The sequence below is a fragment of the Alexandromys fortis genome, unplaced genomic scaffold, assembly GCF_014885135.2.
Source record: "Alexandromys fortis isolate MF-2015 unplaced genomic scaffold, M_Fortis_MF-2015_v1.1 scaffold_77, whole genome shotgun sequence".
In the NCBI taxonomy this organism is placed as follows: Eukaryota; Metazoa; Chordata; class Mammalia; order Rodentia; family Cricetidae; genus Alexandromys; species Alexandromys fortis.
Window position 1 is genome coordinate 5,769,674 of NW_026067967.1, and position 25,316 is coordinate 5,794,989.

At 49.8% G+C, this 25,316-nt stretch overlaps 1 protein-coding gene across 9 annotated transcripts in view; it reads left to right on the plus strand.

Annotated features, from left to right (window-relative positions):
- The window catches only part of Tenm4 (teneurin transmembrane protein 4), a 652,091-nt gene that overhangs the window by 573,019 nt on the left and 53,756 nt on the right, over positions 1-25,316 (plus strand). For all 9 annotated transcript variants that reach the window (XM_050154435.1, XM_050154436.1, XM_050154432.1 and 6 more), the window contains 2 exons: positions 8,260-8,476; positions 22,486-22,605. In XM_050154435.1, the coding sequence (XP_050010392.1) occupies positions 8,260-8,476; positions 22,486-22,605 (337 nt within the window). The remainder of the gene's footprint in view (positions 1-8,259; positions 8,477-22,485; positions 22,606-25,316) is intronic.

The following is a 25,316-nucleotide window of genomic DNA, read 5'->3' on the forward strand; positions in this document are numbered from 1 at the left end:
GGCTTCCCCAGGAAGACCTCCATCACAACTGGAAATTCAACCGGCTCAGGAGGACAAGCCTTGGGCATTTGATTCTCCACTGTGAAGCAAGGAGATGCCTCGCTTTGGTAGACTGGCCTTTCTATCCATTGAGAGAGTCCAGAGAAAGCCCCAGAAGGTCCCAGATTTGTAAGATGGCGTGGATGAAATAAACTACAGGTTCCAAAAGGACAGACATTACCCTCAATGACTTTCTGTCTCTTGGCCTTGCACAAGCAGAGACAGTCTGGTAGAAGGAAAGCCAGGGTCAACATACAGGGAGCACACACGTAGGCCATATCTAGCAATCCACAATTTTCCCTTCCGTGGAGCATCCGTGTCTTGGGTCTTGCCGTTGGCAAGGCAGCACACTCTTTTCTTTTCTTTTAAATTTATTTATTTATTAAAAATTTCCACCTCCTCCCATCCTCCCATTTCCCTCACACTCCCCCCACTCTTTCTCCCCCTCCCTCTCCAGTCCTAGAAGAAGTCAGGGTTCCCTGCCCTGTGGGAAGTCCAAGGCCCTCCCGCCTCCATCCAGGTCTAGGAAGGTGAGCATCCAAACAGACTAGCCTCCCAAAAAGCTAGTATATGCAGTAGAATCAAAACCCAGTGTCATTATCATTGGCTTCTCAGTCTGCCCTCATTGTCAGCCACATTCAGAGAGTTCAGTTTGATCACATGCTCCATCAGTCCCAGTCCAGCTGGCCTTGGTGAGCTCCCACTAGATCAGTCACATCGTCTCAGTGGGTGGACGCACCTCTCGCGGTCCTGACTTCCTTGCTCATGTTCTCCCTCCTTCTGCTCTTCATCTGGACCTTGGGAACTCAGTCCAGCAGCACACTCTTTTTCTGAGAGGATCTAAGGACCAGTGAGCATGGCCCAGTCTCCCTCAGGAAGCTCACAGTCATGCGGAAGAAAATTGTTATCTAAATGACTGAACGTCATGGAAGCAGAATGAGAGGAGCACCTCCATGCCAGCCCAGGCAGGGGACGTAGCACAAGGCCAGAAAGCAATTCAGGGTCGAGAGAAAGTGTAACAGGCTCCCTGAGCGGCCAAAATGACTTGGGCGCTTGGAGGAGATTAGCAGAGTTTAATGTTGAGTAGCAGGGCTAGAAGGAACTCCATGTCCCTCCTTCTCCTCCCCTGCATAATGTAGATAAGGAAGCAGGAAACCAGAGAGAGAGAGAGACAGAAAGAGAGAGACAGAGACAGAGACAGAGACAGAGACAGAGAGAGAGAGAGAGAGAGAGAGAGAGAGAGAGAGAGAGAGGGAGAGGTGACGTCATGCATCTCATGGTCACACAGACAGCCAATAGCTGGGCCCAGACTAGGACTCCAGGCTCCAGCTAAGATGCCCCATGTAGCCTTGTGCATCTAGAGTACGCCTCCTCCTCTCAGAGACTCTCGTCCTCCTTGAAATGTGAGGAGTGTCTACCCAGGCCTGAAGACACTTTGAAATATGCCACGGAGCCTTCTAGAGCATGAGAGAACTCCAATATACAATTGATTTCCATTGGAACACTACTCCCTGTGAAGTTTTAGACTACCTTTTTCACAGAAAGGTTTAGTATATATTGTATATATTGGTGGATTTTGACTGTTTTTTTTATTTTTTATTAAAACCATATTCCAAGCTGGGTGTGGTGATTCCCACCAATAATTCTAAGACTTGGGAGACCCTGGCAAGAGGATCACAAACTCATGGGTTACCCAGTAAGATCTGGTCTTGAAAAAATCTATCCCAAATATTGCATATTCATAGAATAAAAGGTCCACCTCTGCCTGGTTTTCAAAGCTCCCCCAACAAACCGGCAGGTGGCAGAGAGATTTACATACAAGGACACGGAATCTCAGAGAACTGGAAGAAGTTACCCAGCCGCACGCAGTGGATCAGCGGGAGAGCTAGACTAGACAGGAGCCCTGTCTGTAAAGAAGATGCTGGAACAAAAACTCCACTGGAATTTAGACAGTCAGATCCCTTTAGATGACACTTCTCAAAGCAGCTTCAAGGTATCAAAACGTCTTCCATGGCCCCACGAAAGACAACTGCGGATGGCAATACCCCAATTGACAGACGCAGCCCAGAGGGGGAAATTTCAAAAGAACTGCAAACAAAGAAAGCTCCCTGTCCTTCCACCACCTGCTCCACCCATCTCCCACTGTGGGCATGGGGCGCTCACACAAAGCCCTAGAATCTGGTCACCCTCCAGACGGTCTCTAAACCACATTTCTCATGATAAGAGACAAGAGAGGAATTGACCTTTAAAAAGATCTCGTGTTCCAAGGAGCAGATAAAGATTTCACAAGCCCTTTAGAAAGAAGGCACGGAATTCATTATAGCAAGTGACAAAAACTTCTCTGGGATGTGTGCAGAAAGGGGAGGGGTACCCTCCCCTCCTTCCCCAGGGCCTGCCCCAGGGGCTGCCCACAGCCTGCTGCAAGACGGTTCTTTGGCCTGCAGTCTGCCCACATCTCTTTCCAGCCGTGCTCTGGGTGTTCTGGTTCCCCTCCCTGCTGTCCCATAGGGACGGGAACTGGCTTGCTAATTTCCGCATCTCCCGTTTATAGCACAGCACCTTGCCCGTGTAGGCACCGTGCTCACCGTGTAAAGGAACAAATGCATGAATGATCCTGCGAGGCTCAGCCCTCTCATGGAGAAGAAGGGGAGCTCAGGGGGTGGTGGAGATGCCCAGAGCAAGGGCCCACCTCAGCCCAGGGTGGGCTGTGTCCTGGAAGAAAGAAAACTTGAAGACAAGGATTGCTAATAATAAGCAGCTTCCCCATGGCTGTCTGGGATGAGTCCCTTACTCTCTGCTGGCTTACATCAGCCAACCGCATCTGGCTGTTGTCTGCACACCTGTATGGTTTCTGTCATAGCCCCCACCCTAGATAGGCTGGCCAAACCGATCCACCTGTTAAATGTGGGAGCCTTACAGAATCATTCATTCATGCATATACATATATACACACATACGTTTACACACACATACATTCATACTCATATATACACATACAGACACATACACATATATGAATACACACACACTGTGGAGCAGACATCCACAGTGTTACAGGCTGCCAGGGTCAGTTCTGAGCACAAAGGTTTTGCACAAATGCTGGGCTTATATAATGCATCTTTGAGAGTGAAGTTTGTGGGTGTTTCCCCCCCCCCCATTCATTTCAAAGCATGTGTCTCATTTAAATGTGACAGTGGAGGAGTTGCCCACATTTGCTGCTCAGCAAATATTTGTCAGATGTGCGAGGAGGAAACACCGGCTTCCCAAGGTGCAGGCAGGCAGAATTCTGGCCTGGCATCAATCACCAGGCACCCCGTGGGCAATTCCTCAGTCCCGAGGTCTCTGGTGAGGGTGCGGTCTATGTGGTGTCTCCTTTCGAAAGGGCCCTGAGAGCTCCAGTAACCTAATGTACAGGTGACACCCCCGCTGGCTTTATCCAGCTCAGACCTCTGGGGTCACACTGCACCCAGAATCCTGCCTGGAATGTGTGCAGAGGAAGAGACCAGGGCTTGATCGAATGGCAACTGGTTGCCAGGATACCAGGATACTCGCCAAAGGGAAGTGCCTGTCAGAAGCCACCAGTCACTGTCCCTGGCTGGGTCCTTACATGGGAACCTCTCACCGCCTCCCCCCTGAGTCTCATGGCGTCTCTGTGAAGTAGGCTTCACGGTGATCCATTTAACAGTTGGAGGAAAAGGCTCAGGGATTTTGCCGGGACGTGTATTTTCAGCAAATACATGATCCGGGCAGGTCATCATAGCACTCTACTGCCCACAAGATGGAGGAGAAATGGGGAGCAGGGAGCCCTGGAAGACAGGAACAAAGTGAAGCTGAAGCCAGGTCAGCAGGCACAGAAGCCGCGGCACCACGCTGACAATGGCAGTGTGTGCTCACAGTGGGGCATCGCTGTTGCCACAACATGGAAAACTGGAGCCCTGCCTGCTAGAGCAGAGCGGGTGGCACGGAGCTAGGGCACAGAAGAGGCACCCGTGAGAGACAGAACTCACAGCCAGAAAGGCCCTACCATAATCTTGCAAACCAGAGTACTAACGCCAAGCTAGAAGATCCACCCAGAAAGCAGTCCTGTGTGAATGGTACTCTGGCGTGGCAGGCAGCAGTCACCAGAAATCATGCTGGAGAGTTCACTAACCACGTGAGATCCCCAGCGAGACTTCTAAAACAGGCGGGAATGGCTGACTACAGGCTGGGGTTAACAGCGATAGCATGCAAGAGGATGACTACAAGAACGTAATGCAAGAGAGACTATACCATAAATAAACTTTTACATGGCTACAGAGATAGCTGATGTGTAAAACCATAAGGATGGAACAAGATACTACGGGGGGGGGGGGGATGGCAGATTTTTAAAAGTCCCAAAGAGACTATCTACAGTCTTAAAATATGGTCATTTAAGTTAATGACCCAGGGGACCAATTAAATAGCAGACCAGACACAAATGAAGGGCAGATAAGGGAAGTAGAATGGAAGTCTGAGGAAATTTATCAGGATGGGGCACAAATAAAAGGAAAGAAATGCAGGGGCTGAGAGGCGTGAAATAGGAGCCGGCCCCTTTAAACTTTTATTAATATCCCGAAGAAAGGGCCAGAGAGAAATGAAGAAAGGAGCATTCTCAGTTTATAGGAGAACTTTCCAGAACGTACGCAAGATTCAATCCTAAATAAAATGCCTAAGGAATGGCATATGGTTCACTGCCGAGCACGCGTGCTGAGTCTTGGGATTGGAGGCAGCCAGGCTACAAAGGAAGCCTCGTACACGCACAGGCGATGTGGACGGATCCATGAGTCTAAAGAAGGAAGTGTCTTTCTTTGTCTGTCATGATGCATGGCTAAAGAAACCGAGGCTGGAGACATTAAGACTTGCACAGGGTCCCACAATTCTGGTGGCCGTCTGGCTGGAGAGAAATTGTCTTAACGTGCTGAGCCTGGTATAACAGGGCATTGTTTCAGTAAGGCTCCCAAATTCCTATTCTCCATTTACAATTCCCGTGAGTCTCTCCAGGATGACTCAGAGAACATTCCGTGTGTCAGAAAGAACGGAGTTCAAATCCCCCCTCAACTCCTTTTTTTTTTTTTNGTTGCCCTTTGCTCTTCATCTAAGGGTGGGGCATTTGGAGCTCTTACCCCTTCATGATGCAATTTTTTTTTCTTTTTTCTTTTTTTTTTGGTTTTTCAAGACAGGGTTTCTCTGTGGCTTTGGAGCCTGTCCTCGAACTAGCTCTGTAGACCAGGCTGGTCTCAAACTCACAGAGATCCACCTGCCTCTGCCTCCTGAGTGCTGGGATTAAAGGCGTGCGCCACCATCGCCTGGCACCCTCTCAACTTCTTTAGGAACTACCTCTACAGCCGTCAAATTCCGTCTCTCTGAACAGTGGCTCCCTCGCGGGATGGGTCAGCACTAAGGCCCTTAGTCCTTATAAAGTGTTTAGCGCAGTGCAGGGCCTAACGTCCCTGTCACTTGTCCTCTCCACCCACCTAACATGGTGAGAAGCACCCCACTCCCGGGTCACCTTCCTCAGGGCTGGAGAGGAGGCACCCCTCCCAGGCGCCGCATGGCAGAGTGTTTACGGAAAGGTAAAAGACTGGCTTCCAGGGACTACTTTGGTGGTAAACAGGAGTAGGCAAGAGCTAATAAAATTTCAAATTAGCCATGACTTTTCACGGCCCTTCAATTGTGCCGGCTGATTTAATGGTCACCGTCCCTGCTCGCTGGGATTGAATAATGGAGCGTCTCTGCAGAGTTATGGATGCGGCCGCCGGAGCTGTCACGCACACATCAATAGCAGAATGCAAATAACCCTCTGCTTGGGCTGTAATTATGTGTTTAAGCAATGTCTGATGGGGGCAGCCAAAAAGGGTGCAGTGAAAACCGCCATCGGCAGGAGAGGGTGGCTGCTTTGCTAGGCCGTGGGACCCGGAAGCTAGAAGACAAGCTAAGGTTACCACCCACAATAATACTGGGGTGATGTACAGGTAGGTAGTCCTTCATTTCAGTCAACCATGTTTTAGGTTCAGGATCTACCTTTATTAAGCACCTACTGTGTACCCAGTACTGGGTTGAATTTGGGGATATAGTGCTACATGGGTCATTGTTGAAAGGAAACTTAATGACCCTCTTATTATCTGCGTAAGAACATGGGAAGCTGACTAAATAAAGGCCTCAGTGTGTGAAGGGTTTGTCACCAACCCAAACCCGGGCTTGATCCTTAGGACTAAAAGAGTGGAAGGAAAGACTCCCAAGGTTGTCCCCTTAGCTCTATATGTACACTGTGGCCCATGCTTTTACACATGCACACACACACTCACACACCTGAAGAAACTATAGTAATTTTAAAAAGTGGTCTCAGATTCCTATATTTTTCTCACTTTTTACCCAAGGTCACACAGTGGGAAGAGTCACAGCTGAAATCTGATCCCGGGAGTCACAGCTGACAGCTGATCCCGTCCTCTAGCTCTGGAATCCAGACTCTGTCACTGTGCTCCCTGCCAGGAGGCCACGGGCACTTGGGCACTGTACAGAAAATGGGGGGAAATGGAAAAAACAACAACAAATGGAATATTTCCAGGGATGGTTGTCCCTAATTTACTTAAGGGGGAGTGAGAAACTGGGATTGAGGTCAACTAAGAGGCTTGGCCATTTAACTAAAGTTAAGTTCCCCGAGCACTGTTCATTCAGCTGTTGAACACACCATAGAAGGTAGGCCTGAAGTGACTCAGCCAGCGAGAATGAGAAAACCGGAAGAGAGCCAGGGGGCATGCTGTGCCCTACAGGTGCAGTCTATACTATAAATCCTAGGGAAACAGAGGTGAGCTGGCTGTGCCAGCATTTCTCGGGTACTGTTGGTGAGAACACGGTATTCGGAGAGATCGGACTCGGCCAGTTGTCTGGGGTCAGTCTTACAGGCAGTCCTGGGACATGAACTTCAGGCTCCATGGCTCATGATCCTACCATCATAGCAACTGCTGAATACGGTTGATTGAAGAGATCATGTCCTGGCTTTTACAGACTAGCATCTTGTGATATCTGCTGCGTCATTTGTTGACTGTTTATTTGGTTTGTTGTTTTTATTTAATAGCCATTTCAAAGCACGTCTGCTGAGTGCTAGGGGTACAGCAGAGATAACCAAAGCACCGCTGGGACCAGGATGGTTGGAAAGTTTTCCAGTGTCACACAGCTCAGAAGCTGTCAAGCCAGGATGTGAACCCAGGCAGTACACAGGGCACCTCTGCTTGTAACATCCAAGATGTGACTCTGGGGTCTTCCTAGCCCATCTTCTGATCTCTGGAGCAGTTACCCATCCTAAACTGTTAGTTGGGAACTATAAAAGTTCCTTACAATAATAAAGCCCGAACTGTGTAGCCTAGGCTAATCTCTTTCTTTGCATTTGGGACGTAGCGTGAGCTGTAATAGTTTAGGGGTCCTGAAGCAACCCATCCATGTGGTCAAGACAACTCCCTGCAAGTCACAACTCACAGAAGGCAGATCCAGGCCTCTGCAGGGCCGAGGACTGTGCCCCAGGCCACTGATTCCACAGCTGAGGAAGCTGCCACAGTTACAGGGCCTGAGCATCCTTTCTTATTCCTCACACCAGAGCCAGGGAGTCACCAGGTCTTAGATTTCACCCTGTAGGTCCCTCAAAAAGGACTGTGCATTCTCCATCAGGGCTGCTCTCACCTAAGCTGCTCCATTTCCCGTCTGTGCAACCTCAGCACCCTGCCCTTCCATCTGTGAGTTTTAGCAGTGTGCTTTGGATGAAATCACCCTCTGTTGCAAGCCTTTGGGGGTACCTATGGCATGAGGGCAAATTTCTAGGTCACTAACATGGACTAAACGGTCCAGCACAGCTGCCCCCAACCCACACCGCAGCCTCATCCTTGCTATTTACCCCCTAAACACCAGCATTTTGGCTTAGCATCTCTGACGGCCATGCATTCTCTCTCCTCTGAGCTTTCTCCAAAACCCTCGCTGCTGTCTCCTTAGAAGAGGACAAACAGTGTACACACCACATGCTTACCTAGCTGTCTCACCTATGAGACAGAAAGTCTGGGGCCAGAGGCATCTGAAGCACCTGGATCTTCCTGAGCTCCGAAAAGCCATGTGTTCTGTCTGCATCTGAAGTTTGGCAATGAGGGACAGATAGGCAAACACGGCTGATTGAACGTAGCTATATAATGTTCTGCACATGCTCTGTCGCACCTGCAGACGGCTTGGTGGACTGCATGGACCCCGACTGCTGCCTCCAGCCCCTCTGTCACGTCAACCCGCTGTGCCTGGGCTCCCCCGATCCTCTGGACATCATCCAAGAGACCCAGGCCCCCGTACCCCAGCAGAACCTGCAATCCTTCTATGACCGCGTCAAGTTCCTCGTGGGCAGGGACAGCACACACGTCATCCCTGGGGAGAACCCCTTTGATGGAGGGTAAGTCCGTGGGGCTCAGCCCCAGCAGCAGCTCTTGCAGGGAGACTGATGTCTGGTGTGAGGAGGCTGGGAGGGTGGGCGGGCCAGAGGCTCAAATGTGTTTGCAAGAGAAGCAAAGACCCAGCCTCCAGCAAGCCTCCAGCACTCCCACCGACAACACTGCTGCCCAAGGGCTTTCAAGCAAAGCTGCGCCTTTCCCACTGGGTGACAGAAGGGGTGAGTGAAAATCAAAGGTCTGAGGCGAATCTTGGATCAATACCCACTTTGCAGTCAGCTCTTTCTGATCCCACGGTCTGAGCTGAAGGGCTTTGACACTGTTTGCCCTCAGAGCTGATAGAAGGCTTTACTAACCTGGAGGCAGAGGCCATTGCTGCATCCTAGGCCACGTGTCCACTCAGTCTTCCCCACATTCTTCCCCCAGGTCACGTGTCCACGCATCTTCCCAGGCCACGTGTCCACACATTGTTCCCCATGTCACGTGTCCATACATCTTCCCAGGCCACATGCATGCAGTCTTCCCCCAGATCACATGTCCACGCATCTTCCCAGGCCACGTACTCACACATTCTTCCTTTACTAATTGTGTCACCCACGGAACATTTTCTCACTGAGACCTTGTGTGTGTCAGGACCAGTGCTAGGGTGACAACAATGGGTAGGATGTACTGTCTGCCTATTGGTTACTTACTGTCAACTGGGCTATAAAATGAATATAGTTATGATATACTTGGCCAAAAATGTATGGCAAGGGTCCTAAGGGACACAGAAAAGGTGTGCTCGGGATGAGTAGGGGAAACAAGACTTTTTCTTTTTTCTTTTTTTTTTTTTTTTTGACAGGGTTTCTCTAGCCCTGACTGTCCTAGAACACACCCCATAGACTAGGCTGGCCTCGAACTCACAGAGATCCACCTGCCTCTGCTTTCTGCATCCTGAGATTAAAGGTGCACACCACCACTGCCTGATGAGAAACAAGTCTTAAAGATGAGAGGCAGTTAGCCAGGCCGGTGAAAGAGGGGAGGTTCAGAGGAGGAAGAAGAGTTCACACAAAAGCGGGAGGTATGGCAGGATCTGGGAGCCAGCAAAAGATGACCCCGTGTTCTCCACTCTGGTCAGGACATTAAACCAGCACAGTTTCTAGAAGTAAAGATAATCATTTCTCTGGAATGTCTTCTAATACAGTAATGCTTCATGCATGCTGAACTCTGAGTCAACACGGTGAATCCTGCAGTCACTGAAAATGATTTCTGGGCCAAAGGGTCCCTACCCGAAGTGATGAGAAGTGATGAGACCGTGGAAATGAGGAACCAGCGGGGCTTGGCTAGAGACGGGTGTGAGGCTGAGGGGTTTCCTGTCTGTGGATGCCGCGGTGGATAGTGGTGACGTCACCAGGATGAGGATCTAAAAGCAAGACCAGGGGGGTAGGAGAAAAGTGGTGGCCTCACCTTGAGCAGAGAAAGGGTAAAGGAAAGATACAACATAGTCACACACCCAGGGGGAAGTGTCTGCCGGCAGTCTGAAGTCATTCTTGAGCTGAGAAAGGGTAAAGATACAATAGAGTCACACCGCCAGGAGGAAGTATGAAATGTTAAACTCCAAGCTCAGTGGGAGGGCCCTGCCTAGAAGAATAAAGTGGAGAGCATCGAAGACCCAACCTCACCCCCAGCGTCATGTGCACACGTGTACACCACTCAGGCGGATACACTAGAGGGCACATTCTTAAACACAGCCCAGAGCAGGTACAGTGGCTTTTCCATGTGCACACGTCCAGTCGCATGCTAGAGCGAGGAACAGCAAGAGTGAGGGGGGATGACATTTCTTGGCCAGAGCTGCTGCTTCTGTTCCTAGGAAGATACTGTTATTCAATTGTGTGCTTTTGTATTTAGGCTTGTAGGCCTTCCCCCGGCGTGAGTTCATTTAATCAAGTGCAGATATAAATAATATTCCTACCAAGGAAAATGGTGCTTGTTCAGCCTTTCATGACCGGCCCATATGGCATCCGATTAGAGCTACGGTTTGTCAGTTGCCTGTAGCTGCTCTGTTAGGGAGTACCCTATTCAGGCCAGGCTGCTCCGTGCCAGCAGGAACATGTCCCCCGGGTGTCCTCCTCGGGACGTGCTGAGCCTGCTGCTTAAGTACTACGAGACACTGTGGGACCTGCCCTGGGTTCTCGGCATGGCTTGTGTGGACTTGAGAAGCCTGTGCTAGGGGAAGAGCCAAAGCTAAGGCCCACTTCAGCTCCTGGCCTTGCCACCCCTGTGTGCATGGCTCTGATGAGGGGCTCGATAAAATGAAAGAGTCACGCCAGCAGCTGCCGCCCCCCGAATCTGTATTCTCCAGGCCAATCCTGCATCTCACTCATTAGAAGTCAGAAGTTGCTCAAGGAATGTGTGTGCACATAAATTGCCTTGAAGAATGAGAAATGCAGGGGGAAAAGGAAGAGGAGAGGGAAGGGGGGCAGATAGACACATTTTACTTGGTTTTAGACAGAGGATTCGGGGTCCAGCAGGGTTCAGCCATCTGCCAGACAGCACACTGCAGGTGAGGAGCAGAAGCTAGAGAAGACAGCTCCCACGTCCTTGCTTACACATCTGTTGCCTTCAGTTAAATTACAGACACTTGGAAGGCAGTGACTATTTATCTGTGCGAACCCGTGACACGTCAAGAAGGGCCTGGAAGATGGTATTTGTTTTACAAATGAGTCGATAAAAGAAGGTTCCAAAATGTTAGTAAGAAATCCCTCTTCTGGCCTTCACCTGATCCAGTAGGCCCCTGCTCCTGGCTGATCTAGATTCAGAAAAAATAGCCATCCATCACCACGGGTCCCCAAACATCCCTCTGTCAAATAAGCCTGGTGACCAGTCAGAAACACTGTCAGGTGTCAGGTGCCTACTCCATGGTTTCAAATGGGCCTACTGGTAAAAACCCTTCCTTGTGCAATTGGGATGAAGTAGAGTCAGTTTCCTGGCTCAAACTGTTGCTTTCTTTCCTCTCATCTGAGAGGGTGGTGTTAGGGTAATGGGGAAGGCTCAGTGTTGCCTTCCTGGCTTTACCACAAGCCATGCATGCATGCGTGAAATATAATAAATATTTCACAGGAGCCTTAAAAAAAGATTAAAATAAAGGATCCACTTAGGGAGTGCCCTGTTCATGCCAGCCCGCTCCATGCCAGCAGGAGCGTGTCCCCTGAGTGCCTCCTGGTTATGGACTGAGCCGGGCACCCAATGGATCAGTAGATGGTGGCTTTTACAGTGTAGCATATCAGAAACTAGGACAGATTTTGCAATCAGACGGTCCTGGACCGAAGGGCAGTAGCGTGGGGCGGGGGTGGGGGGCATGCTGTCAAAGGTGCAGTCCCCTCATCTGAGATATCAGGTGAGTGATGTGTGTGTCAGAGGACGGCTTGGAGAATTAAAGGGAAAGAAGTAAAAGCTCAACCTGGGGCGCCCGCCACCCAGAAACACCTCAGAAAATTACCTAAGGGCGCCTGAGGATGAGGGCGATGGTGTTAGGAGCTGCCAGCTCCACTTCCTTAATGGGAATCAAAGCTTGAGTAACAACTGCTCCCCAGAAACGTCCAGCCCCCCTATTGGGAGAGATGGGTTTAGGTGGCTAGATCACTGTCAGAGGATAGGAAAAGGCTGTGCTCTGCCGGCCAGCTGACACTGGGATCCTTGTTAGTGAGGAATCCAGTGCACTTCTCCAGGGTGCAGCTGGTGGACAGACAGACCCGCTTAGTGCCCACGTGTAACAGTAACAAAGCCTGTGCCCAACCCACATCCGGGCAACCTATATGTTGTGCCACGAGTTGCACAGTTTGACTAGGATTCCGCTCCACAGCTTCCAAGGTGCAGACTGTCACCCACAGCCTCTCTGAGTCCAGTAAGGACAGCAGGGTAACTCCTTCGCTCTGCAGAATCACGGCCATATGCCAGGCCCAGGGAGACTCAGATTGAGGGTTCCAGGCTACTGCCTGTAACTGGCTGGACCCCTGAGATGTGGAAATAAACAAGCCACTCTCGTAGTGCAGGCCTCTCCTCAGCATCCATCCATGTCTGGGATGAAGAAGCAAGAGAGTCCTCGAAGATATACACAAGATAGGCGGAGCATTCGCGTGCCAGAAAGCGTGGAATAGGGAGGGGCAGGCCACAGCTCCTCAGGGAGGGAGGCTGAGCTCCCTGGAAGAAACCACAGTGGTGGTTCAGAGCTGAGGTGGAAGAACTTCAGAGAAGGGAGAACAGGGAAGGTCTCTGTCTCCCGTTGAAGTTAGTCGGCTTTGTATCCACAGACACTGACAAGAATGCCTTAAAGGGGATGGTAGAAGGATGTCCAACCGTCCAAACAGAGAAGAAAGAGCACAGGACATAGACTGTGCAGCTTGCAGTTAGACAAGCAAGGAAGGGTCGGCAGCCTGGGCATCTCCTGGAAACCCTCAAGAGAGAGCAGTTTCCTCTTCTGGTCATGCAGATGTCTGAGCAGCACCAAGAAGGTTGAGAAACTGGATGTAGGGCAGATATCACCTCCATGAGCAGTTACTGGTTACAAGGGGATGCGCCGGCAAATAACACCCAACGCTATTTGTGTAGAGGCTGAGAATACATTCAAGAACCCTGTCTAGGTCTGAGACATGGTATGACTTTGACAAGCCTTGGCGGTTGTCAGCCCACTCACTCAGCAGATAGGTGGACGGCGGGGTGGGGGGTGGTGATAGGACACAGCATGAACAGGGAGTGACAGGACATGGCGTGGATGGGGAGTGACAGGACACGGCGTGGACGGGGGTGGCAGGACACGGTGTGGACAGGGAGTGACAGGACACGGCGTGGACGGGACTGACAGGACATGGTGTGGATGGAGGGTGACAGGACACGGTGTGGACAGGGAGTGACAGGACACGGTGTGGACAGGGAGTGACAGGACATGGTGTAGACAGGGAGTGACAGGACACAGCGTGGATGGGAGTGACAGGACACGGTGTGGACAGGGTTGGCAGGACACGGTGTGGACAGGGGTGACAGGACACAGTATGGACAGGGGTGGCAGGACAGGGCATGGACAGGGATGATAGGACACGGTGTGGACAGGGGCTGACAGGAAATGGCGTGGATGGGGAGAACCTCACATGTAAGGGGTGTAAGTGAGAGCATATAAATATGTGAACCTGTGTGTACATGAAAGTATGTGGACTTGTGAGGGTATGTGAAATGTGTATGCATGCATGTATTTGTGTGTGTGTGTGTGCACGCGCGCCTGCGTGCTATAGGGAAGCTGTATTGCTTCCTGTGGGTTTCAGTTGCACAGGATTAGAAGTGCATGGTAGATTGCGAAACCAATATGGAGAAGAGTATGAGTTTCCAGGGTAACCAGAAAATAGAGGATTTTAGCGGTGCTGGAAGATAACCACGGTGACATTCTTCAGGAGGCATGCTCCAACACTTGAAATCAAGATGGCGGTCAAGTAAATGAGTAAATGAGAATGGTAAGCGTGGAGATCCCGTGGGAGAAGGACATGCATGGTAGATGCAGACCAGAAAGGGGGTATCAGGGCAGGGACCCAGAAAGATCCACAAACCAACTGAAAGCACTGTGTTTGACTCACGACTCAAAGCCAGCTCTAAACAGAGGGGAAGTAACCATCATACCTCCTAAGCCTTCAGAATTTCTTTTACACCCTCAAGCAGAACCCAAAGTTTTTAGAAAGTTTAAATATGGGAGTCTAAAGAAGGAAAAGGTAATGGGAAAAAAAGAAATGGTCACACGCGTGGTATCCTTTCGACCAGTCCACTGCTAAGCATAGACAGCACCCAAGTGTGGATGCCCCCGGTTTACAGATGGACATCCCAGCTCCTGCCCTCACCTCCGGCCCAGGCCTCAGCCAGCCACCAAGAGCCTCCAAGAGGCTGAGCCGTGGGGATCTCCTAATGAACTCAGATAAACACCAACTTCCTGACAGCTGGGCTCTGAGTGAATTTATTATTGAATTACACTCCTGATCCTTCAAAACAAACTGAGCTGACAGGCTACCCCATCAGTTACCAAAGGGGGGGGGGTTGAAGAGAGACAGTGACAAACTACCTACTGGAAGATGGAAAAAGATAAAGCTCCCACTTCCTCCCAAAAGTCAGCCGTAATATATTATTCATGTTGGTTTTTAAAACTCCCTCCCCACATCGAAATGAATGTTTATGATGATAAAGCAACAGGGTGGATTCCATCGAGGATGCAGGCAGCAGCGTCTCACGTCATCCTAATGAGCAGCTAACAACTCCTCCTTGGCCACTTGATCAGCCCTTCATTGATTTCAAAAGGAATTACCATCTCTGTTTGCCTTGCAGCTTCAGCGGGTTCCTCCTTGTCCATCACAGGAAGCGTTAGCAGAGGAGGCCGTGGTGATGCAGAGACGACTTAGTGCACAGGGAGAGGGGACCTAGATCAAGTTCTTGGGCGGTTGAGACTGGTGACCTTGGACAAAAGAGACACGATCTTCTCTGTACTGTGAGGTTCAGTGAGATAAAATACCGAGATGCCCGGCTGCTACAGTGTGCTGTGCCAGGCCTTGCAAGGAATACTGTCTATAAGCAGTGATGTGCTTAAGTCCCCACCTCCAACTCCCAAGCAATACTGCAGAGGGAGTCTATTGGTTGCCCTTGGTTTAGAACCTAAAAACCCAAGGCACAGAGAAAGTGAATCGGGGTTAAGGTCATAGGCTTGTGAATGGTAGAGGCGTCTGTTCTGTGCTGAATCTGGTGGGTTCCAAGTTCAGCGTCTCCAGTTCAGAAATCTCTACCGCAAGATGCTGTTACACCCGACATCTCCAGCTGGCTCTAACCGGCTCGCGGATGCCACACAGCGTAGCACAACACACCAAGAGGCTTCACGCTACAGAGCGCCGGCTCAGAGCCCAGCCGCCTTTAAAAGCAGGATGACTGTAGACACATCTCTCACAGACTGTGGATAAATTGCGGCTGGTACTGGAAAAATCCCATTCAGTCAGCGGGAGCTCGCAGAAGACAGTGTAAGGGTTTGTACAAGTCAGGCATACAAATCCACATAAAGTGCCGTAGGTGGTGTGTTGATTTACATAGCCGGCAGCAGCACAGAGAAGCAAACATGGAGAGGCAGGCGACGCACACTGTTAGTATTTGCTACCTAGATCCCTAATGATTTTTCCCATGCCCTGAATACCACCTATTTCCTTTGAAATAACCGAAAAGGAAAAACGAAGTTGCGGATCCTCTCCCTGCACTGAACATTTCCTTTGTCTGTTTGTATGTAGACTATGCCTCAAACAGTAAACCTAACACCTAGCACATTCCTGGCATTTTAAGTCTTTCAAACAAGGGGTACAAGCTTCTGCTTGATTCCGTAAAGCTTTAAGAGTTTATGCCATGCCACGCCTTCAAATTCTAAGAGAGCCTTTCGGAAAATGTTTCCCTTGTCCTACTGAAAGTGAGCATCAGCCAGGCCCAGCGCTGGGAACGGAGTGCGCGGGGAAACATGGCTGATCCCATCTTCGTGGAATTTAGCCCGCTTTGGAAATAAGATCATCTTAATCACATAACTCACGTTCTACAGAAGTAGCCCAGAGGGGCAGGAAAGGTGGCCTCTGCTTGGTCAATGCTCAACTGAGTCAGAAAGATGAGCAGGCAGCTTTCCAGGGAGCAGGGTCAGCGAAGGACAGGGAGGACAGCTCAGAGGCCGGGGTGAGCACTGTCAGGAGCCCAGGAAGATTCTGAGATTCTCTGTTCCGAAGGCCACTTGAACCGTGTCGCCTAGCACCAGGTCAAAATTATTAAAAACTCTTTGGGAAAACGAAATCTCCAGCTCCTAAACACATGTTGAATCCTGTTTTACACCAGATTGGGGTGGGGAGGAACTTCAGGGCACTTAGCCGCTGAAGGGATAGGGGTTCAGAGGTGCGTGGCTCTCCAGAGCCAGCCCGTTACCAGATCAGAACAAGAAGCCGTGACTGCCCGACCATAGTTCTTTCTTCTCTTTTCCATTGAGTGACAGTCAAGGCTGCTTTTTTTTTATTATTATTATTCTGTCTGATGGAGGACTGGGTAGCAATCCGTCTGTTGTCTCTCAGGCAGATTCTTCTCTCAGTCCCAAGCCTGGCCTCTGGCCTCACGAAGCAATCGGGCAGATCTCATTGCCACCAGCAAGGGCACCTTGTTCAGGCTCTGAGTGTGTGGCTGGGCCAATGCCAGTATTGTGACACCAGTCCTGCTGGCCTGGCAAGAGCAGTCCTCCTGGCAGGGTTCACCCAGCCTAATTGCTTGTTTTGTGTCCCAGCTGCCTGGCATATGCTAATTCCACGTGTTGACACTCTGATAACAGGGACAAACATGCTAGGGCATTTCAAAATGGCTTTTGTGAGCGCCAGCAAGTCACCAGGACCTGGGATTCTTAGACCTGTCTGGCTCATAGGGGAGAGCTGGGACTTTTGTGACTGTGGTCCTATACAGTCAGGATTCGGAAGGGAGAACTAAGCCAATCGAGTTAGTCTCTAGGTGACCTTGAGCGAATGTTTTCTTTCTGCGTTTCAAGTTCTTGGTCGTTATTCACCTCACAAGCAGGAAGCTGCCCGCCATGCTTGCCGTACCTAGTGGAAGTGAGTCACAACCCCCCACACGTGAGACAGCCTCGTGAACGTGAGTGGTGTAGTCATGGGATCGTCGGCGTCTTGGAGGGATAATCAGAAGGCATAGAGGAGCTCAGAGGAAAGGGTGATTAATGGTACCAAGAAGACTTGGTGACAGCCTTACCGAAGTAGTGACGGTGCAAGAGACTCAAAGGATCACTAGGAAATAAGACCTCTCACCTCCCTCATCCCAAGCAAGGGACCCAGGAGGAAATAAGAGGCCTTGTCCTAGCTTGCTTTCGATTTGTTATAAAATGTCACAACCAAAGGCAACTTGGGGAGGAAAGTGTTTAGTTGGTTTACATGGGCCTATCATCGTCTACCCTGAAGGGTTTGAGGACAGGAACTCAAGGCAGGAACTTGGAGGCAGGAACTGATACAGAGGTCATAGAAGGGCTCCGCTTGCTGGCTTGCTCCCCATGGGTTGCTCAGCCTGCTTTCTTATAGAGCCAAGGAACCACTGCCCGCGGTGATCGGGGCCCTGTCACATCGGTCATTAATCATGAAAATGCCCACATAGACTTGCGTATAGGCCAATCTGATGGAATCATTTCGTTTTCAGTTGAGGTTCTATCTTCCGTGATGACTCCAGTTCATATCCAATTGAAAGAAGAATAAGAAAAGAAAGCTAACTAGCACAGGTTTGATAGGAGCCAGCTGGGAAACCCAGAGTGGCAATGATCCTCACCTCTGATAGGTGGTTTCTTGCCAAGGTAGACTTAAAATCAAAGAAGCAGCAATTGTATCTTAGCCCCATCCACAACACCAAGCCTTACCTTTAGCATGAGGTCAATGTCCCAGGAGAGTGTAAACACCAACTCATTTGGGCTCCTGAGAACTGATTATTAGCCTGGTGGTGATGGCCTACGTCTTTTCCCATGCCCTGAATACCAGCTATTTCCTTTGAATAAGGAGGGGGGGGGGAAAGTTGCGGATCCTCTCCCTGCACTGAACATTTCCTTCTTCTGTGTGTAGACTATGCCTTCTTTGGGAGGAATAAGCAGGTAGATCTCTGAGTTTGAGGCCAGTCTGGTCTACAGAGTGAGTTCCAGGACAGCCAGGACTATGCAGAGAAACCTTGTCTATAAAAACAAAGCAAAACAAAAACAAACAAGCAGCTAGAACTGAGAGAACCAGTTATTAAATGTTTAGGAATTTGGTAAGCTGGTTGCTAAATTGCTATTATTAAAAAATTAAACTGTACCACGTTGGAGATACGGCTGCTCTTCCAGAGGACCCGGGTTTGATTCCTACTACCCACGACAGTCTATCACTCTAGTCTCAAGGGATCGTATATTTTCTTCTGGCCTCCATAGGCACCAGGCATGGACATTGTGCACAGACATACATACCGGCGAAACACTCATACACATGAAACAAAATTTCAGTTTAAATTAAAAAGCCTAAACTAGGATTATATCAAAGGGTTATACATTCTCGAGACTTACCACTTCCTAAGGATTTGATTGGATTTTATAATTATCATTGCTTTTGAGCTTATTTGAGACTAATAAATCTCATGAGGTAGGGATACCCCATAATAGTTTACCACTGAGCATTTCTCCCCAACTCTGTACTCAGTGGCCTCGTGTCGGCAGCGTGAATGCAGCCACGGTGGGAGCATGTCCACCACAGGAATGGGCAAGTACCACTCTTGACACCTGCGCCTCTCTCTCTCCTCTTCTCTGTCCCCTTCATGCTCTCATCTGTCCTTAAACATCTACCAATGCCCTGCTGGTCGTTTCCACCGAATAACTGCATAAAGGGAGCAATTGTTGGAAAACCTAGCTCTTCTCAAACCTCCTTAGACAAAAGCACATAGCATGAAACGCATACAGAGGCCTCCACAAAGTGACTTTCCACATCTCCTTTGTGGCACGGGGACATCTTAGCGTTAAAGAGGGCTTTCTTGACAATGGAAAGCCGTGGTTAAAGAGAAAGCAGATGGAAGTGTTTTACTCTAGGACCTGGTTTCTGAGCCAAACACCTGTCTTCTGCCACGAGGCCTCAGTGGCCTGGAGGGGCTAGGCGTGTCAACTTAATCGTCTCCAGAATCCAAAGCAGTCCGCAGGAGCCTGCACTAGTGTTACATCTGCTCTGGTTTGCCGGACGGGGACTAAACAATGCTGATGGTTTAATGTTTCCCAGCGACCAGGAAATTCCCCCAAAGAGAGATCAATCAGAGGATGCAGGTCTTCAGGCACATGGGTTGGGGGTGCGGGGTGCAGCCATGGAAGCCCCATGACGGAAACCACCCTCAGAGGGCTGGTTACCGTCCAGGCAGAATCCAAAGGTGCTATGCATGTCAGGAGGCTGGAGAGTAGCCAGGACCAGGCGCTGAGATCTGTTAGTAACTCACTGGAAGGACAAAGTTCCAGCAAAACAAAATTCAATTGTCCTCCACTGAAGAAAGCCTCTCTCAGTACCAGCTGAATGCAATTGATAGAATAAATACCTCCCATTAGCAGAAAGATAATTTCACATAAATACTTTGAGAGACTGTCCGAACAGGACTGCAGGTCTTCGCTGAGCCTCGCCCGCTTAACTGACTTGCCACGTAATTGCATTTAGACCAAGGGCCTCGGAAGGAAAGCTCTGACTGAATTAGCACCAGTCAGACTACAGAGTGAGGTGAGGTGAGGTGAGGTGAGGTGAGGTGAGGTGAGGTGAGGTGAGGTGAGGTGAGGTGGGGTGGGGTGGGAGGGTGAGGCTTGCAGTGCATTGTGGGTAGGTGTTGTTGCCTTCAGAAAGGACAAGCTGACACTAGTGAGCCCAGCTGCTTGCAAGCCTGGTGTTAATTGCTTTTCTCATCAAACAGAGAAAAGCTTCTCACTTGAGGGAAGTAAGGATTTGGATGTCTAATAAAGATGGGATAGAGTTTGAGGTTTGTTTTTTTTCTCATGAATGCCCACAGGCCTTATCAGTAGCTCTTCTGTAGGCCAGGAGCAAAAGGGTTCCTGAAGCCGGGGAGTGAGAGAATGTGAGCAACAGCACCTGCATTTATGGCCGTGTGCATAGTGTGTCATCAGTGGCCGTGACCACAGTGTGTCTCAGTGGCCGTGTCCATAGTGTGCCATCAATGACTGTGACACAGTGTGTCATCAATGACTGTCATATTGTGTGTCATCAATGGCTGTGACCACAGTGTGTCATCAGTGGCCGTGTGCATAGTGTGTCATCAATGGCTGTGACCACAGTGTGCCATCAATGGCCATGACCATAGTGTGCCATCAATGACTGTGACACAGTGTGTCAGCAATGGCTGTAACCACAGTGTGTCAGCAATGGCTGTGACCACAGTGTGCCATCAATGGCCGTGACCACAGTGTGTCATCAATGACTGTGACATTGTGTGTCAGCAATGGCTGTGACCACAGTGTGTCATCAGTGGCCGTGACCACAGTGTGCCATCAATGACTGTGACATTGTGTGTCAGCAATGGCAGTGACCACAGTGTGTCAGCAATGGCCGTGACCACAGTGTGTCATCAATGGCCGTGACCACAGTGTGCCATCAATGGCCGTGGCCATAGTGTGTCATCAGTGGCCGTGACCACATTGTGTCTCAGTGGCTGTGTCCATAGTGTGCCATCAATGACTGTGACACAGTGTGTCATCAATGGCCGTGACCACAGTGTGTCATCAATGGCCGTGACATTGTGTGTCATCAATGGCCGTGACCACAGTGTGCCATCAGTGGCCGTGACCACAGTGTGTCATCAGTGGCCATGACCACAGTGTGCCATCAATGGCTGTGACCACAGTGTGTCATCAATGACTGTGACATTGTGTGCCATCAATGGCCGTGACCATAGTGTTGTCATCAATGGCTGTGACCACAGTGTGTCATCAGTGGCTGTGACCACAGTGTGCCATCAATGGCTGTGACCATAGTGTTGTCATCAATGGCTGTGACCACAGTGTCAGCAATGGCCATGTCCATAGTGTGCCAAGGGAAGGAGAGATTCTGTCACCATTGCATCTAGGGCAGGTCTTCTTTTGGTTTGTTTCCTACTTTGAGGTCCTTAGTAAATGTCATCTATAAAATGATTTGATTTCTGAAATACATGCAGACCATCATTCTAGATGATGGGCATGGGCTGTCTCATGTTATTTTTTTTTTTTTTTGTTTGTCCTTCTTTTTTTTTTTTTTTTTTTTTTTTTTTTCTCAATCCTCCGTTGTTGTTTTTGTTGGTTTGGTTTGTTTTTTTTACTGTGACCAAGTACTTGCTAGTTATGGTCCAGGCACTGCACTATAGAGAAAGCCTCGTCATGCCCTCAAGCAGCCTGAGGTCTGGGTGAAGAGGGAAGAGATATGAAGTAGGCAAGGTACTGAGGTGTCTGTCTGAGTGTTCCAGGGAGTGAGATGTGTGTTCTGAGCAGGAATGTCAAGAAAGGCTTTAGAGAAGAGATGTCCTTTGAAGTGGGTGTTGAGGGATGAGAATGTTGGGGGTGCCTGCAGAAATGGGATGAGGATGTTGGGGGTACATGCAGAAATTGGATGAGAATGTTGGGGGGTGCATGCAGAAATAAATAAGATGAGAATGTTGGGAGGTGCCTACAGAAATGGGATGAGGATGTTGGGGTGCCTGCAGAAATGGGATGAGGATGTTGGGGTGCCTGCAGAAATGGGATGAGGATGTTGGGGTGCCTGCAGAAATGGGATGAGGATGTTGGGGTGCCTGCAGAAATGACATTTTAGGCAGCTGGGAGGCATCACACAACATTCTCCCGGCAAATGCGGGAAAGTGCGTGGTTTGTTGTCTAAAGTACAGGGAACAAGTGGGAGTTGGGGGTGGGGTGGGGCTGAGAGTGGGGACAGGCTCCCAAGGAGACACCCCAAGGAGATGCCATCATTTGTCCTTCTCTTTCGAATGCCAGGTGGAAGGAAGTGCACCCCTCCATCCTGATCTCTTTCTTGTATCCTCACTTTCGGTAATGTCGCTTTCTCGGTTCCAAGATGAAAAGCAGAAAAAGACAAACAAAAAATGAGGCTTAAAGAACTGTCGCATGCTTGCACAAGTTCAGAGATCTAGGAAATAGCAGAGCTGGGATTTGAACCTAGGGCATCTGACTCTGTGGTCCCATCATAACTATACTGTGTTGTTCCCTGGGATCAGCTTTCTCCCCTTACGTGAATCATGGCTTTAGAAAAATAACATTGGAGTATGATACTTGAAAATATTTCCCCAGAGTGATTCTCTCAAGGACACTTTGATCCCTTGAGAGGTGACAGATTATAATCAGAAGTGAACACCTGGGGTTCCTGGATGTAAAATGTGTCTAAGTGACCAGCCTCTTGGCTAGAACAGAGGTTTCCCTGCTGACCATGAGAGGCACTTCATGCTGTCCCTTCTCCTCCTCCCACAGGCATGCGTGTGTCATCCGTGGACAAGTGATGACGTCAGATGGGACCCCACTGGTTGGCGTGAACATCAGTTTCATCAATAACCCTCTCTTTGGGTACACTATCAGCAGGCAAGATGGCAGGTAGGAGACCCTTTGTGGGTCAGGGAGTTAGGGCCTGTGGTCTCCCAACATGGCTGCCCCTGGATTGGTTATGTGGACAGAGGGTGAGACAGCCTGCCTTCTCCCACCCCGTTCTACAGCCTATGGTCTTTCTGGGACCTGCGTCTAACTCTGGCTTCTGTCCCTTCGGCTGTGAGCTAAGCACTTTCTTCTCACGAGGCTCTCACATAAACTCAGGGCAGCTTATCCGTGTTCTTCTCAGTGGCCCCTCGTAGGAATACTGTGACATTCTTGCTTTCAGCCGCCTAGGAGTTGCTTCAACAGAAGCCACCTCGGTGACAGCAAATCCTGGCCTTTGCATTACTCCGAAGTGGTTTACTTCATCAACAGTACGAAGTAAAGCTAGGGTTTCCATGATGGTCTGGATCTCCCCCAGTGACTGGCATCTGCCTGCACAAATACTGCTGCCCAGCCCTCAGCTTCTTCATCTGTAGCCTGATTCTAACGTTCTCGACCTCATAGGCTGGTCGGGAGAATCAAAGGAACGGCTAGGATAGTACAGTGGATGGGGATCACCTAGCACGTAGTATGCGCTTAAAAAGTCACGACTTCCTGCCACACACTAGGATTCACTAGCATGACACAGAGAAAGTCAATCAATAGTGGATGTTAAGACTACAAATTATGATGAACTATCGAGTAACAAGAAGATAATAGTACAAATATTTTAGAAAAAAAAAAAAAAGAAGGCGAGTGGAATATTTAGCCCGTCGGCGGTGGTAAGTCCTCTATTTTTAATGAGCCCGGTGGTGTCAGTCCATCTGGCCGAGCGTGGGCCCATAAGGTTGCTTCTGCACTCTGCCTTGGAAATTATGCTCCAGCCGGATTGATTTTAGCGCCTCTTTAATCCAATATCAGATGTGAGCATGTCCCAGCCGGGGTGATAATGAAGCAGGACTCATCCGTTTGTGCCTCTAAGACAGCTTGGCAAGCGGGGTGTGGGGAGCCTCCCCTCCTCCGTGGCGGTGGGAAGGGCCCAGCTGGAAAAGCAAACTGACCAGGCCAGGCCACTGCTCCCCCCGCTGCACAGTTCCTGCTCGGAAGGCCCTCAGCAGCCACCCACCAGGGTAGGAAGGAGCTCCCCCTGTTCACTCCGTCTGTCTTCGGGTTTTGGATAGCACAGAAATGGCAGCTGTGGGTATCCTCGGCTATGGATATTCTTAGAACGCTCCCACCCACAGGGGAACAGTCATCGAAAATGGAGCTTCTCCAGACTGCTCTTTTTGCCATGACACCACAGGAAAGAGCCAACTGTCAGTCAGGAGGCACTGCTGGGCTTGCTTAGACTGGATCCACAAAACATGCCATAGTAATCCCACATGCGGTGACCTTAGCAGTCACCCATTCTTTGGCCCTCTGTTTGTGCTATGCTGATTATATGCACTGCTTCATGAGGGCATCGAGTGCCCAGAGGGAGGTTCTCCTGCATCAGCCTCCCACATGATGACACAGCCAGAACGTGGCATTTCCAAATCAGTCCTTGCTGATCCATCGTGGGGCTAGCATGCTCTTTCCAACATAGACACCATAACGTATGGAAAAGCTACCACTTGTTCCCATAGTGTCTGAAACCCCCTCTTGTATGTGAGCAGGGAACATCTCTCCCACTCCGCTCCGCTCTTCTGTGACTCAGTTTCCCTTCCCCTGATACACAGGAGAAGCCATGAGGCTAAAGATGGTCAGGGAAGAGAATGGACGGGAATGCATTGAAGGCCTGCGCTGCGTCTGAGTCGCCTGCGTGATCTTCCATTTCCAGGCAGCACCATGACGTGTTCACCAGTTCCCCACCCACTTCACACACATACATACATGCACACACTCAGGAATGCACGCACACATGCACCCATATACATGCACACATACGTGCACACATACACACACATGAATATGCACATACACATGCACACACATGCACATGCACACATACGCACATGCACACACGTGCACGACCAGATTTTAGCAGTAGCTCATACACAAAAAATAGTAACAGAGAAATTACCCTAAAAGATGGAAACTATAAGTCAACTAGAACTAAGAGAGCTCCTAACAAGGGGAGACTAGAAACATGGGCTGTGCTGAGTGAGGCCCAGGGAAAATAAAGGGCCCTGGGCTTGTCCACCCATCACCCATCTAGCTGATTAGTAACCCTGGCAAGTGATTATGATGGTCAGCCTAATTTTACAGATAGGGAAACTGAGGCCTGGAAGATGGTCTAACTCACCTGTAATGTAAGCAGTGCAGCTTGGACCAGAGAGAGACAGGCTCCATTTGAGAACCAGGCCTTCCCTCTGGGGCCAGGTCGGCATTCACATCTTCCGCAGGGTTCCCCTGCCAGATGAGCACGCCTGGCCTCAGCCCATTGCACTCATCTCCTGGCCTGCTCACAGCCTTGAAGATAAGTCTTTTCATGTTTGTCTCTCCCTCCCTTCCTCCCTTCTTCCCTCCCTTCCTCCAGGCCGCCTCTCTTGAACAGAGTTTGTATGTCTGGCCAAATTTCTGTTTGGAATTTTAAAACATTCTGGTGAAGTTCTGTGACAAGAATGTCAGCCCGTGAGTGTTTCCCCCAAACTGTGGGTACACTCCTGGAGAATCTCTGAGTTCAAGGCCAGCCTAGTCTAATAGTGAGCTCCAGGACAGCCAGGACCATAGTCAGAACCTGTCTAAAAAAACAA